General features: G+C 43.1%; 1 protein-coding gene across 2 annotated transcripts; it reads left to right on the top strand.

Moving 5' to 3' along the window:
• The first annotated feature begins 221 nt into the window (after positions 1 to 221).
• On the top strand, positions 222 to 13,125 carry SLC17A2 (solute carrier family 17 member 2). 2 transcript variants are annotated; one of them, XM_035030499.1, is made up of 11 exons: positions 222 to 249; positions 1,714 to 1,925; positions 3,842 to 4,075; positions 4,161 to 4,248; positions 6,910 to 6,996; positions 8,710 to 8,828; positions 8,950 to 9,111; positions 9,616 to 9,748; positions 9,837 to 9,984; positions 10,794 to 10,884; positions 12,447 to 13,125. In XM_035030499.1, the coding sequence occupies exons 1-11, from the start codon at positions 222 to 224 to the stop codon at positions 12,579 to 12,581; spliced, it is 1,437 nt and encodes a 478-aa protein (XP_034886390.1). In that variant the 3' UTR covers positions 12,582 to 13,125. The 2 variants fall into 2 exon arrangements, with proteins under 2 accessions (XP_034886390.1, XP_034886392.1); XM_035030501.1 differs by lacking the exon at positions 9,837 to 9,984 and having other exon boundaries at positions 12,447 to 12,537.
• The last annotated feature ends 1,167 nt before the right edge of the window (positions 13,126 to 14,292 follow it).

The raw sequence follows: 14,292 nt of genomic DNA, 5'->3' as shown, positions 1-14,292 counted from the left end.
CCTCCGTTAGCTTAACAAGAGTGTACTGCAAAATGTAAATCGCATAGCTGTGTTGGATCAAAACTTTGATGCTCAGAGAAGGCCACATTCACATGAAAAGTTATTTGTGTGTCTTGTTTTGGACTGTTGTTCACCCCATAGATAAAACCCAGTCGTGGTGAAAGAGATTCAGGGCAGAGGGAAAGTTCATACACTGTGCCACTATTTCCCAAAGAAGCCAAATGGACAAGAAGTCTTCCACCAGGAAAGGTAAACCCTCCCCTCTGGTTTGCAGGCACTTCATGGAAGAGTGGGCACTCATCTCCAGCGCTATTCTTTTCCTTGCTTTCTCCTCCGAATTTTTTTTTTTAAATCATGTCACCTGTTATAAAGACTCAAAGACTCAATAGAACATTGTACTAGCTCCAGCCCCTCATTCTGTTACCTGTTGTTTTTTTGTTTAGGGAGCCCCACTGAGTTACTTATCAGAAATCAAGCCAAATGACCAATAAATACTGGGACATAAGGAATGGAATAAATCTTGAAAAAGTAATTTTAAACAACCTATGTATGAATTCTTCTATAGTGTTATTGCCAAGTGGCTGGCTATTTCCCAGAGCTTAGAATCCTCCAGGAGCATAGGAATAACTCTTTTGCAGGCAAATAATCCTATCATTGAGCCTATTTGGCCATTAAAAATTATTTCTTTCATTATATTTTTATCTGCTTGTTCACAGGTCCTCTCTTTATTTCTCCTTAGTTCTAGTTCTCCAAATTCACAGAAAAAAAATCGAATCCATCATTCACTTGGGAACCCTTGCAATATTGGTCCATTGTTCCACTTTGTGGGACTTTTCAAAAAATGTGTTCTTCTTGGAGACACCTGAGTGGCTCAGTTGGTTAGGTGGCTGACTCTTGATTTCAGCTCAGGGTCCTGAGATCGAGCCCCGTGTCGGGCTCCACGCTCAGCAGGGAGTCTGCTTGAGTCTTCTCTCTCTCCTTCTCCCTCTGCCCTTTCTCTCTCAAATAAATAAATAAATCTTTAAAGAAAATGTGTTGTTCTTGTAACATATGGAATGATTGTCCAGCACTGTATCACCTGCAAACTCAGTAAAGATGGTTCTCCGCATTAGTTTTTTAAGAGCTAAATGCATATGCAGTCAGGTCTAGTGACACCCAAAAAAAATGTTTCCAAGTGAACATCAGACCAAGGAATCAGTGGAGGTGCTCATCTACACACACTGTCTCTCAAATATTTCAAAGAGAATCCTTGGAGGTTTGGTTAGCTTCCTGCAACAGCAGTTCTCTAAGTATAAACTTCCAAGCTTTATGGTGAATGAATATGCAGAACAGACAGGACTTCTGACTTGCCGCTGGGTGACTTGGGTTTTATCACCGGCTCTGCCACCGTCTCCCCCATTCAGTTTATTTTGGGACAATGTGATCTAAATGCCTTCACTTAGGTTTTCCTGTAGTTACCATCTGCTTCCCATACCTCTGGGAAAAAAGGCCATATTTGCTTTACTTGACTGTAAGATCCCAAATTGATTCTCTTCCTGCGAACTAAAGAATATGGCAAAGGAACGTTGTATGTAGTCGTGGTTATTTCAGTGAAAAAAGGCCGTGGGGCTGAGTGAGGTCTCTGATGTTTTTTTCAGATTTAGCCATGGGACACGTGGAAAGATGGTGGCCTCAGTCAGGATGTTCATTGTGTGCTTCCATATTGTCCTCTAGGTCCAGATTTCTGTTCCTTACGCTATGGACTGGCTCTCATCATGCACTTCTCAAATTTCACCATGATAACCCAGCGTGTGAGTCTGAGCATTGCAATCATTGCCATGGTGAACAGCACTCAGCAGCATGGTCTGCCCAATGCCTCCACAGAAAGACCTCCTGCAGACACTCTCAACAACCCCAGCAGATCCATGAAGGAATTTAATACAGGGGTAAGTATCATGGAGAATGAGGCTCTTTGTTGAGAGGGAAAACCCAGTTTGAAGGGAAGGATCTTGATTCTGTGAAGCATAGAAGCATGAATTTTCAATGACCAACCGAAAAAAGACTGGAATTTTGTTTTTGAGAGATTTCTTACCTCTGTGATAAAAATAATCCTTCATTGAGATTGTTATGATTATAAGGCGGGGGGAACTATAGAAAAAATTGTGAAAACTTCCACAAAGAAACAGAATACTAGGTGTCTTCCATGAAAAACTTGGCACAGAGCACATCCTTCTGCCAGATTCTATGTAGATCTCTGCACCTTTCCTTGTCTTGGGGCCATTCTGCAACTCTGGAAGTTCTATATAACAAATAGCAATGCAAGGGATTTTTGCCATGGCTCTGCAAATGAATTTTGTCCTGTGGAAAATCCATTGATACTCTCCTCACTCGCCACTCAGTTGAATAAGCCAATTTTGCCATATATTTAAAATCTAATTCAGTATTACTTCCTACTTATGGGTCTTTGAATTCTCTTTGGGCCAGTTGTAACATCTTACCAATTCCCTTATTAATCAATGAGTTAAATAAAATCTTTATCACAATATTGTATGAGAATTATGATTACACCTTATTTTTAAATTTTCTCTTTAAACTATCATTTACTGTACATTCCTAATGTCACCCTTGTATTTCATGACTTTATTACCTTGGCCCCAGCTTATTTATAATAACCTCTCTGCCTCCAGTCTTTTCTCCATAATTCATCCTACACATTCACATTCTCATGCTCAAGATTCCAGGATACCTTCAAGTTGCCAAACTTCTCTCTTGACACGCTTGCTCCTCCAAAATCTGGCCCCACTTCTCAGCACATTCAGATCTGCTCTCAGTGGCCCAGGTTCTGAGTAAAGCAGAGCCCTGGTTAGTTTCTCTTCATCTGGTATCATTTCAAATGCTACAAGTTCACTTTTGCTCTTCAATAAAAATGAATCTTCCTATTTCTCTTTGTGCAAATCATCGTCATTCTTCAAAGGATGGATCAAGTATTGCTTCCTTCCTGGGATCTTTGCAAATTGTTCTTCCCTCTTCTCAAAGTCCCTATTTTACTGATGTTTATCCTCAAACTTGAATTCTCACCTGAATCATATATCTTGCATTATTTATAATTATTATAAATGGATAAAAATAGTTCATATTATATATATATGTATGTATTTTTGCTTCTTTACTTCAGTTTATAGCATGATGCCACATATCTAGTAGGCTACCAAAAATTATTTATTGGCTTACATCATGAGAAGAATGTGATCTTATTAATATGCAATATGTGTTTTAGGAAGTCATCTCTGCCAAGGCAGACCATAATTCCTAAACTTGATTTTAAGGACTAATTTTGATGAGAGGTCAGTAAAGTTGTGTTTTTTTAATTTTTGAAATGAGAGTCAACATGTCCCCTAACTTTTCTCAGAAGCAAATATTTAAAGGAAGCTCTTTTTCAGATGAAATATCTCTCAATGGCCTTTTTTCATTTAATATCTTCCTATCGTGTATTCATTTCTTTATCTCTTTCCTTCTTCATTTCTTTTGATTTTACTCCCCCTCTGAAAGGAGCAGATTAGGGGTATAATTGGTTGTTTGTTTGGAAGAGGTGGGATATCTGTTCTGTAAAAAATACAACTGATGAATCACTAAATTATCTCTGAAACTAACAATACACAATTTGTTAATTAAGTTGAACTTAAATTAAAAAAAATTTTAAAGAAAATAAGTAAGATCTTTTAAAAAAACAAAAAAAAATACCGAAAAGTGGATTTTTATACTAGAATCCCACCAACCCTAAGCAGCTCTGGTTTTAAAGTAGATTTTCATAACAGAACTTCTTAGCAAATAATTTTCTTTCTTCCCCTCCACCCCCCACCAGGCCTCTGTATATGAATGGAGCCCAGAGACTCAGGGTATCATCTTTAGCTCCATCAGCTATGGGATAATAGTGACTCTGATCCCAAGTGGATATTTAGCAGGGATATTTCGAGCAAAGCAGATGCTTGGTGCTGGTCTGCTGATCTCCTCTCTTCTCACCCTCTTTACGCCGTTGGCTGCTGACTTCGGAGTGATTTTGGTTATTGTGATTCGGACAATCCAGGGCATGGCCCAGGTATCCAGCTACTTTCTCATTCTGAGTGGGATACAGGTGCCCTAATTCTACTGGAGATCAAAGGTCTTAATGATTTTCCTTTCAGGGAATGGCATGGACAGGTCAGTTTACAATTTGGGCCAAGTGGGCTCCCCCACTTGAACGAAGCAAGCTCACCAGCATTGCGGGCTCAGGTAAGGATGTGCATATGGATGACAGCTTTGTAATCTGCTTTGCCCCCAGACGACGACGCATCTTCCCTTCTCTGCATGGGATGTTTTGGGGGGAGAGGGAGAAAGTGTTACCCAGAAATTTGACAATGTGAGACAGTTACATAACACCTGTGAGAGAAAGAAAGATACGTCAGTGCCATATATCTACTAAGGCTCAGAAGCAAGAGGCCACTGTGAGCTTGGGTAGTCAGCAAAGCATTGTCAGAAAATGTCTGTAACTTAAATCGGCATAAATGCAAAAAGATCAAGTAAACTTAGGGGCGCCTGGGTGGCTGAGATGGTTAAGCATCTGCCTTTGGCTCAGGTTATGATCTTAGGGTCCTGGGATTGAGTCCCCTGAAGGGATCTCTGCTCATTGGGAAGTCTTTCTCTCTGCCCCTGGCCCCTTCATGCTCACACTCTCTCTCTCAAATAAATAAAGTCTTTTAAAAAAAAGATCAAGTAAGCTTATATAATATTTACCCATGGTGTATAAACACTATTTTGGCAAAGATATACACGTGAGAATTAAGACTATCAGATTTCACAGTGGTAAGGAGAGAAATCAGGCTGGAAAGTTGAGTTTAAAGAGCCCATGTGATTTCTGAGCTAATCTTCACAGCACCTCTCTGATAATTAACAATTTTTAAACTCTCATTTTACAAAGGAGGGAATTAACATATGCAGAAATTAAGTAAATTGCCCAAATACCAATAGCCAGCCTGTGACAGAGCTGAGATCTGAGCCTAGGCAGTTTGACCCCAGAGCGCACTCTCAGTTGCCCCGCCGTCTGCCTCTCCAGGGCATGTGATCAGATCACACCAAGGACTTAAATGATTTTATCACTGCCATTTGCCCCAACTGGTAGCACTGGAAGTGTATACTTGCAGAATAGAAGTGAGGTTCCCTCAAGCCTCTCACTCCCAGCTCCAATGTACAGCTGCATCCTACAGATGCTTTTTACTCCAAAGCAACCCTCCTGCATTCTGGCTCCTTCCATTGCAGTTGTCCTGTCTTCTCTATCTATAAATGCTCTTGATGAGGGAGCAGAAGGCTAGCGGAGGACAAAGCACAAGCTGACAGCCCACAACTCCCACTCCTGTGTGGGATATGTGTGATATTCTTCCAGGAAGCCCCCAACTATCTTAATGTTAACGCCTTGCTAGAGGAGGAAAAACAACCTTGACTTGACAATGGCAAGGTCTCTGGTATCTGGTTGGTCCTCTTTAGCATATGAAAGTCCTTTTGAAAACCTCCCTTTGCCTCACCTCCCCCAGCCCCACAGTATATAATCAGCCTCCCCTCCCAACCCCGGGGCAGCAGCTCTTCCTGCCCACGGGTCCTGTCTCCGTGCTTTACTAAAACCACCATTTTGCACCAAAGATGTCTCAAAAATTCCTTCTTGGTCGTCGGCTCCGGACTTCACGCCACCAAACTTCACCTATATTCCAAAACCACATCACTCTCAGCTAGTCTTCTCTCTCCTCAGCTTTGTTCCCTGCAGACTTCTCTTCCCATCAAAGCCAAGTTACCTCCTTAAAGCACAGATAAGGCATCTTTGCTCACTTGCTTGGACTTCAATGCGTTCCTCCATGACTGCAGACAAAAATGGATCTCCTTATTGCGTGGATACAAAGATCGGCTGCTATATGGTCCCAATCTGCTTTGCCACTCAGCATCCCTCTGTAAGCAAGGCTCACGTCACACCACCTACAATCTGCACTTACCTTCTCTCTGGCTCTACTATCCTGGCCCATTTTCCTGGAAGGTCCTCTACTCCTAGCTTCTTTTACCCAAAATCCATCCATTTCACTTCTTAGCTCATGTAAACAATTTGTAAGCCTCATTGTCAACTTCAACACTCTCCTCTTGTATACATCCATAGCATACTATAGTTGATTATTGTAGCTGTATTCCACATCCCTCTTTTCCCCCGAAGTGCAGATTAAGACCCATTCATGGGTCATAAAATTAATGTAGTGGGTCAAAACCAGTATTTAAAACAAAACAGAATAGAACAGAAAATGTTGGAGTGCATTACACATGGTGAGTCTAAGTATTGACTCATGAAACTTTTGTTTGAGTTTTATGCATGTGTATGTATTTGTGTATGTTTAGTGTCGCCACGTAAAATGCGTTTCTTATTGTGGATTTCTGTTAAATATGTTCAAATTCCAAAGTCTACACTATATTATATTTCTAATAGTGAATTTCGCTCATGCTTTTCTCTCCAGCTGGACTGAAGTCTCCTTGAGGTCAGAGACTGTATCTTATTAATCTGTGTAAGACTTTTCTTTCCTGTCCTCAACCTCATATTGCACCCTGCCAGAATGCAACTCTGATTCTAAGGAAACACTGGTGGGCTATGATTGCAGAGTTTCTATGACAAACTAAGGGATTTGTACTGGGCTCATTGGTGTTAAGGAGCTCTTGAAGTGTCAGGAGGCATACCATTCTTGTTTATCAATTCTAAGTACTTCACATGATGTTACTAGGGGAGATCTGTGAACAGGAAGAAATACTCTCCTCACTCAGTAATTCTACGTTTGCCTCCAGTCTGTTGGGACAATGTCCAGGGAGGCCACTCAATCTCAGCCCTTTGCTGTCTTCATAACGTGCCTTCTTTGTCCCTCTTCTCTTCAGGGGCAGCGTTTGGGTCCTTCATCATCCTCTGCGTGGGGGGACTAATCTCACAGGCCTTGGGCTGGCCTTTTATCTTCTACATCTTTGGTGAGTCATTTTCCCCTGAATCCCAAGCCCTCTGTTTGCCAGCCGTTTGGTTGGATGCCCACATTACCTGTCACCCATTCCCATGTGAGAGAGAACGTTGAAGATTGGTAGCTCCCTCCCTCCAATCTAGGAGATGACTCTGTGTGGTGTTGACATTTGAGGGACTGGGAATGCAGCCTTCCCCTCCCACCCCAGGCATCTTCTGTAGAATCTCCACCACCACATCTGAAATGCCAGGTCTAGTTGCCTTGTGGTTAAAATGTCAGTGTCACCAAAAGTTGCTGGAATACACCTTAAACATGCCTTCATATTTTATTGTAATTATTATTTCTGCCAAGATGCCCTTAACCTATGCTCTACCAGGCAAGTCTTGCAAAGCTTGTTTAAATGCACCCTTCCAGGGGTGCCTGGGTGGCTCAGTTGGTTAATTGTCTGACTCTTGTTCTTGGCTCAGATCTTGATCTCATGGTCGTGAGTTTGAGCCCCTCACTGGGCTCCACACTGGTTGTGGAGCCTACTTAAAAAAAAATGCATCCTTCCCTAGGGAAACTTCCGGGGCTTATCACATCAGATGCAGTCTTTTACCTTCTTCAAATGACAGATCTCAGCAATGAGACACATTTCTGTTCTATTGTTATAACCAAATGATGTCATTCAATATGGTTCTGGCTTGTATGGCTCTCTCATTAATGATGTTAATCCCAGGTCATCTTTGGTCCACACGTGTTAATCAGGTATTGTCAAGAAATATTTCTTCTGGAAATTCATAATGAACGTATTGTTTGAATACAAATAACATTGTCTTTTGCAAATGTGCTGGAAATTTTGCTTTGCCACACTGATTTTCTGGCAGGTTGTTTCGTGTGTGTATGACTCCTCTGTTCTCCAATCCTGACTACTCAGATCTTCCAAAATAAGACAGTAACGTGTGTAATAAGAAATTGCTGTTAATGACACATAACACTATAAACCACTGGAGTCCTAAGAGTAATTAACCAGCTATGCAATGGTACATTCATGCTCAGTTCTCTCCAAAGGGCTCTGACGTTGACAAATGGCACTCTAAATTTGAGAGGTGGTATCTGGAGAGCTTTTAAAAGGAGATTTGTAGGGGCGCCTGGGTGGCTCAGTTGGTTAAGCAACTGCCTTCAAGCTCAGGTCATGATCCTGGAGTCCCAGGATCGAGTCCCGCATCGGGCTCCCTGCTCGGCTGGGGGTCTGCTTCTCCCTCTGACCCTCTTCCCTCTCGTGCTCTCTGTCTCTCATTCTCTCTCTCTCAAATAAATAAATAAAATCTTAAAAAAAAAAAAAAAAGGAGATTTGTAGAAGCACCTGGGTGGTGCAGTCTGTTAAGTGTCTGACTCTTGGTTTTGGCTCAGGTCATGATTTCAGGGTCCTGGGATCAAACCCCACATTGGGCTCTGTGCTTAGCAAGGAGTCCACTTGAGATTCTCTCTCCCTCTCCCTCTGCCCCTCCTGCTTGTGCTGTCTCTCTCTCTCTCTCTCTCACTCAAATAAATAAATAAATCTTTTTTAAAAAACAGAGATTTGTAAAAGAATTGAAATAAAGAAGCAGGCAAGTTTAGTTCCTTATGATGGAATAACCATGAATTGATAGGTGTGTTTTGAGGGGGATGTGGGCCACATCAGAGGAAACTCCCTTCTCCCAGCACAGAAATCTACCCCAAAATTAACGGGGTCCCGGCTTCCCAGGTAGCATTGGCTGTGTCTGCTGTCTCTTGTGGTTCACGGTGATTTATGATGACCCCATGCATCACCCATGCATAAGCGTCCGGGAAAAGGACTACATCGTGGCCTCACTGGCTCAACAGGTATGGTGCATCCCTCCTACCTGTGGACCATGCGGAGGCCCCTACGGCAGGGTGTGGGGCTCATGGGAGAGGCACCCGCACGCCTGTTCTAACCCCACGTTGATTAGATATTTCCTTTCAGTCCAGTTCTCCCAGACGATCTGTCCCCATAAAGGCTATGGTCAGATGCCTACCACTTTGGGCCATTTTCACGGGGTTTTTCAGCCATTTCTGGTTATGCACCATAATCATAACATACCTGCCGACGTACATCAGCTCTGTGCTCCACGTGAACATCAGAGATGTGAGTATCCTTCCGGTGCTTCTATGGAAACGATAATGGCAATAAGGAGAAATAGTTCCACGATGCCTACTGCACTCTGGCCTTGCACATAACCACTCATTTAACCTTCACAATGACCTTGAGAAAGGCATGTAATGATTCCTATTGTCCAGGCATGGACCTGGGGACATGGGAGGTCAGCTGATGTGCCTTGGATTGCACAACCACTGAGTGGCCCAGCAGCTGCAAGAGCTGAGTCCTCAACTACTGAACACCACCACCACACCAGCCGATTCTTCAGTGTCCCTTAGAGATTAATAGCACTTTTCTCCCTGAGACCAGTGTAATGCCATGTAACTGGCCCTCTTACCTGAGGCGGTGTTCTTCTTCTGTGGAAAATAAGAACTTTTAACTTCCTAAAAACCACTCAGTATATCCGGGGGTGGCTAACAGTTGTCTGTGGAACTGATAAGCATTGGGGCCATCTGCACATCTGCACTCGTCGTACATGTTTCCTTCCTGCAGAGTGGGGTTCTGTCCTCCCTGCCCTTCATTGCTGCTTCGAGTTGTACGATTCTAGGAGGCCAGTTGGCAGATTTCCTCCTGTCCAGGAACCTTCTCAGATTAATCACTGTACGAAAACTCTTCTCATCCCTAGGTAAGGATAGGTGCATGGGCTTGCTTAACTAATCCCTTTTCCCACACCTGGTCTGAGAGGGGGCCTGATGGTGCGTCTCATTGCCCAGGGCTCCTCCTTCCATCGCTATGTGCCATGGCCTTGCCCTTTGTGGCTTCTAGTTACATGACAACCATTATTTTGCTGATACTCATTCCTGGAACCAGCAACCTGTGTGATTTGGGGTTCATCATCAACACCTTAGATGTTGCCCCCAGGTAAGACCTTTCTCCATTTGTTCCCCTCACCCGGGCCCTTTCGGAGGTGTTAGGCCTCAGCCTTTTTCTTGCAACTCTTTCATGTTATGACATGCACAAAATGATAGTACAATAATGACAAATAACTAGAAACGTCCGTACGTGGCCATGACCTATTATGGCATTTTAAGGACAACAGTTCCCAATCTCGGCCAGTAATCATTTAGATGAAAAGCGTTCCAAGCCTCCCCACCAGAGACGGAACTGTATGCTCTGGGAAAGGGCCCACACACGTGTGTTTTGGAAAAGCTTCCAGAGTGTTGATAATATCAGCTCTCCACATATGTATGGCCATGAGCCAAACCCTACTTGATAGGCGAATATTAACACATCTAATCCTCACAACTGCATGAGGTAGGTCCGATTGTTATCCTCACTCTAAAGGGGAGAAGACTGAGTCACGCCAAGGTGAAGTGACAGGACTGAGGTCACACAAAGGCAGAGCCAGGCTTTGGCCCCAGGCAGTTTGTTTGGAGTCTGCGGTCCTGGGCACTGCATGCACTGCCTGTCTTGCTGAGCAGCCTCGGGATGGGGGTGGCAGGTGGATCCTGGGCTCCCCAGAGACTGAAGTGGTCCCTGGTTGTTGACTTGGCAGAGAGGTGATTTCAGGGTTGGCAAACAGGCATTACCCCGAATGTCTTTAGGTAAACGAAACACTGCATTGGGCAAAATAACTTTGCTATTATAATTGAACTGCATTAAAGTTGAGTTGCTGAAAAGCCCCAGATAGCTTTCTACATAAAATCATCTGTAAAATCTTTGGCCCACAGGTATGCAAGCTTCCTCATGGGAATTTCAAGGGGATTTGGGCTCATCGCAGGAATCATCTCCTCCACGGCCACCGGATTCCTTATCAGTCAGGTTGGCCAGTTTCTTGAATGTCTGCAAGTGGCAGGTATTGTTTTAGGCCCAGGGATTCACGGCGGGGCCTCTGCTCTCCAGGATGGCGTGTTCTGACAGAGACAGCAAGCGTGGATGTCAATTCAGTCCCTCTATTCGCAGGGGACTCGAAATGACAGTCTATTAGGTCAGATTCCCCAGGGAAAGAAAAATATAAGCTGAACTTCTAAAAATGAATGGATGTTGGATGGATGAAAATGAGCAGTTCAGGTAGAGAAAAACAGCACCAATGAGCTCCTGGAGGAAGAAAAGCATGAAACGGTTCTGGGTTAGGACCAGAGTGAATGATACATGTCAAGGAATGGTAAGAGATACAGAGGAGCAGAAGGGAAAGATTATGAAGAGTCTGTTCAGATCCATTCTAATTAGAAACAATTACAAAATGGAAGCATAAACGGTCCCAAGGCCAGTTTAAATAAAGGGAGGTGAGGTCATGGAGACAAGAGCATGGCTGTGAGCATGCGCCACGAGGCTCACTCAGTGTGAAGTGTGGGCTGGGAGGACAGAAGGAAAGCAGAGCCAGGCTGGGATGGCAGGATGACAAGAGTCAACTTACAAGAAAGTTTTATCTTTTTTTTGAGAGAGAGAACGGGGTGGCGGAGGGAGGGCAGGGGAAGAGGGAGAGGGAGAGAATCTTATGTAGACTCAGTGCCCAGCCCAGAGCCCAACACGGGGCTCCATCTCACAACCCTGAGATCACAACCTGAGCTGAAATCAAAAGTTGGACGCTTAACCAACTGAGCCACCCAGGCACCCCAACTTACAAAAAAGTTTTGTTTCTTTTTAACACATCTCTATGTGATCTAGTTTCCAGGTTCATTTTCAACCAAATTGCTAGGAATCTGCTGTGATTCTAATGCCAGAAATGAACTATGACTTACCAGGCCTGGGTGAGGAGGATCATTCCAACCAAATATGACTCACGTTATATTGAGAGGCCCATCTAAGGGGTGTTACACTGATGTCAACAACCAAAAACACCTAAACAGAGAGAACACAAGGATAAGAGCTTAACAATGTCACTTTAGGCATAATTCTAAATGAGTAATGTGGTATTTTTGTGAATGCTGAGATCCAGATTTCTAGAAAGACGCTAGTGTAGGTTAATTCATTTTGGTTTAAAGAAAAATCCATCTTGGGCACTTGGGTGGCTCAGTTGGTTAAGCAACTGCCTTCAGCTCAGGTCATGATTCTGGAATCCCAGGATCGAATCCCGCATCGCGGGCTTCTCCCTCTGACCCTCTCATGCTTTCTCTCTCTCTCATTTGCTCTCCAATAAAGAAATAAAATCTTTAAGAAAAAAGAAAAATCCATCTCGACCCAGAACCCAATGTTCATTTTAGAGTCATTCTGTCTCCAACAATTTCATAAAACTTTCTTTGATAAGTTAAGATGTTTAGTGGCTATTGCAGATCACTCCTGCTATACTTGGAGATCAATATTGCGATACACAAAATGGAGGATTTCTAGAGCTGGTGGGGAAGGAGCCGTGAGACTGATAGTTCTGTGTTTTCTGCCTCCAGGATTCTGTGTCTGGATGGAGGAATGTCTTTTTCCTGTCTGCTGCCGTCAACATGTTTGGCATGTTTTTTTACATCACATTTGGACAAGTAGAAATCCAGGACTGGGCCAAAGAGAAGACCCTCACCCGCCTCTGAGGATACTGAATTACAAACTGAAATGCAGTGCTGACCGTTAACTTTTGCGACGTTTTTTACGTGTCATCATTCTTCATATTCTTGGCCATAGGCTCAGCGGTTCTCAACTCTGGCTGCGTGTTGGATTTCCTGGGGAGTCTCTAAACCACACGGATGATGGGGCCGCCCGCAGAGACTCTGAATGAACTGGTCTGAGGGAGAGCCAGGGTGCCACAGGTTGTTAGACACGCAGCAGGGTTTCTAGCATGCAGCCAGGGTCGACAGCTGCCGGACACACTGGAAACGCCAATTCCGGTTGCCTTTGAAGTTTCCTCTTTGGAAAGTACTGGATGAATAAAAATCTATGTGAAAATAATCACTGATAAGTACCTTCATGGGGGTGATTATGGACACAGAGAAGACCTGCTAGGAGATGTAGTCATGCGTTATAGAGCTCAGCATGGAACAGAAATTTAAGGCTGTAATCCACAGAATTAACTTTTTTATTATTTGTATACATTGTGTGAAACATGGATGTTTATTTATGTGGCTAAATTCTATTAAAATTCACATGTTAAAATTAAAATAGACCATTTTCAAATTATTTAGATGAGGATTATTTCTGTCAGCTGAAACAGATATCTACTTATCCTTAGCTAGATTCCAGGGAATTAATGACCAGGAAATGGCCAGGCAGAGAGTAAATGAATGAGGTTAACTAGAAATCAAGGGAGAGAAAAGACAGAATTGAAAGGCTCAAGGGGAGGCAAGATGGGCACTTTCAGAAAGTATAAGGAGATAGTTTGGACCATGTAATGAAAATTGAAGGGAGGCAACAGATGATCCAAATGAAATGATGATTTATAAGGAGAAGAATACTGAAGGTATAACAAGATGGAAGAAAACATAGAATGACTTCACATACCATAGAAGTTCCTCTTTCGGGATTGAAAAAGATCGTTTGACCTTCTTCCTATTTTCCCAGGACTCAGATAGTCATCACTGTCTCCAACAGGAATTCATTGTGGTTCCTACTTCTTAAAACACATCCTCTAGGCTGTGAGAGCTCATACACAGAGCTGACGCTGGTTTTGCCGCAACTGTTCTAGAAGAAAAATTCCTGCCATCTTTAAAAGCCCCACAGAACCACCGGGATGGAAAAGAATCTCCTAACGCATATCAACAGGTATTTTTTAGCAGGTGTTTCAAAGAAAACAGATGGCCAGGCTCTGAGGATGATGTTAAGATGAGAACACTCTGGCTCTGTCCTCTGGGTATTTACAATATAGAAAAGAAGGGGAGTTTGTAGAAAACGAAAAGAAGAGAAAAAGAGAAGAGTCGTAAAATGGATGGGCAAATTAAATACAGGAAAAAAAGAATAAAAAATGGCAGACAACCCAACAGAAACATGGGCCAATGTCTCGAAAAGGGACTTCATGAAAGAGAAATTCTAAGTGACCTAAAGATATAAAAGGTGGTCAACTTCACTAGACATTAGAGAAATGAAAATCAAAACCACCGCGAGATAGCACCACGCACTTCAACAGAATGGACAGAGAAAGTGAGAGAAGACGGAAACAAAGATTGGCAAGGGTGTGGAGCAACTTATACTCTCACTCACTGCTCACGAGTGCCAGTTAGAACCTCTGGAAGCTGCTTGGCAACGTCCCCTAAAGCCAAATGTAGGCATTCCAGTGACAGACACTTCACTTAGAAACGTCCCTACACATTC

Source organism: Mirounga leonina, unplaced genomic scaffold (genome assembly GCF_011800145.1).
Source record: "Mirounga leonina isolate KUSES-001 unplaced genomic scaffold, KU_Mleo_1.0 Mir_366, whole genome shotgun sequence".
In the NCBI taxonomy this organism is placed as follows: Eukaryota; Metazoa; Chordata; class Mammalia; order Carnivora; family Phocidae; genus Mirounga; species Mirounga leonina.
The sequence above is the reverse complement of the archived record's forward strand: the minus strand, read 5'-3'. Positions and strand labels throughout refer to the sequence as shown.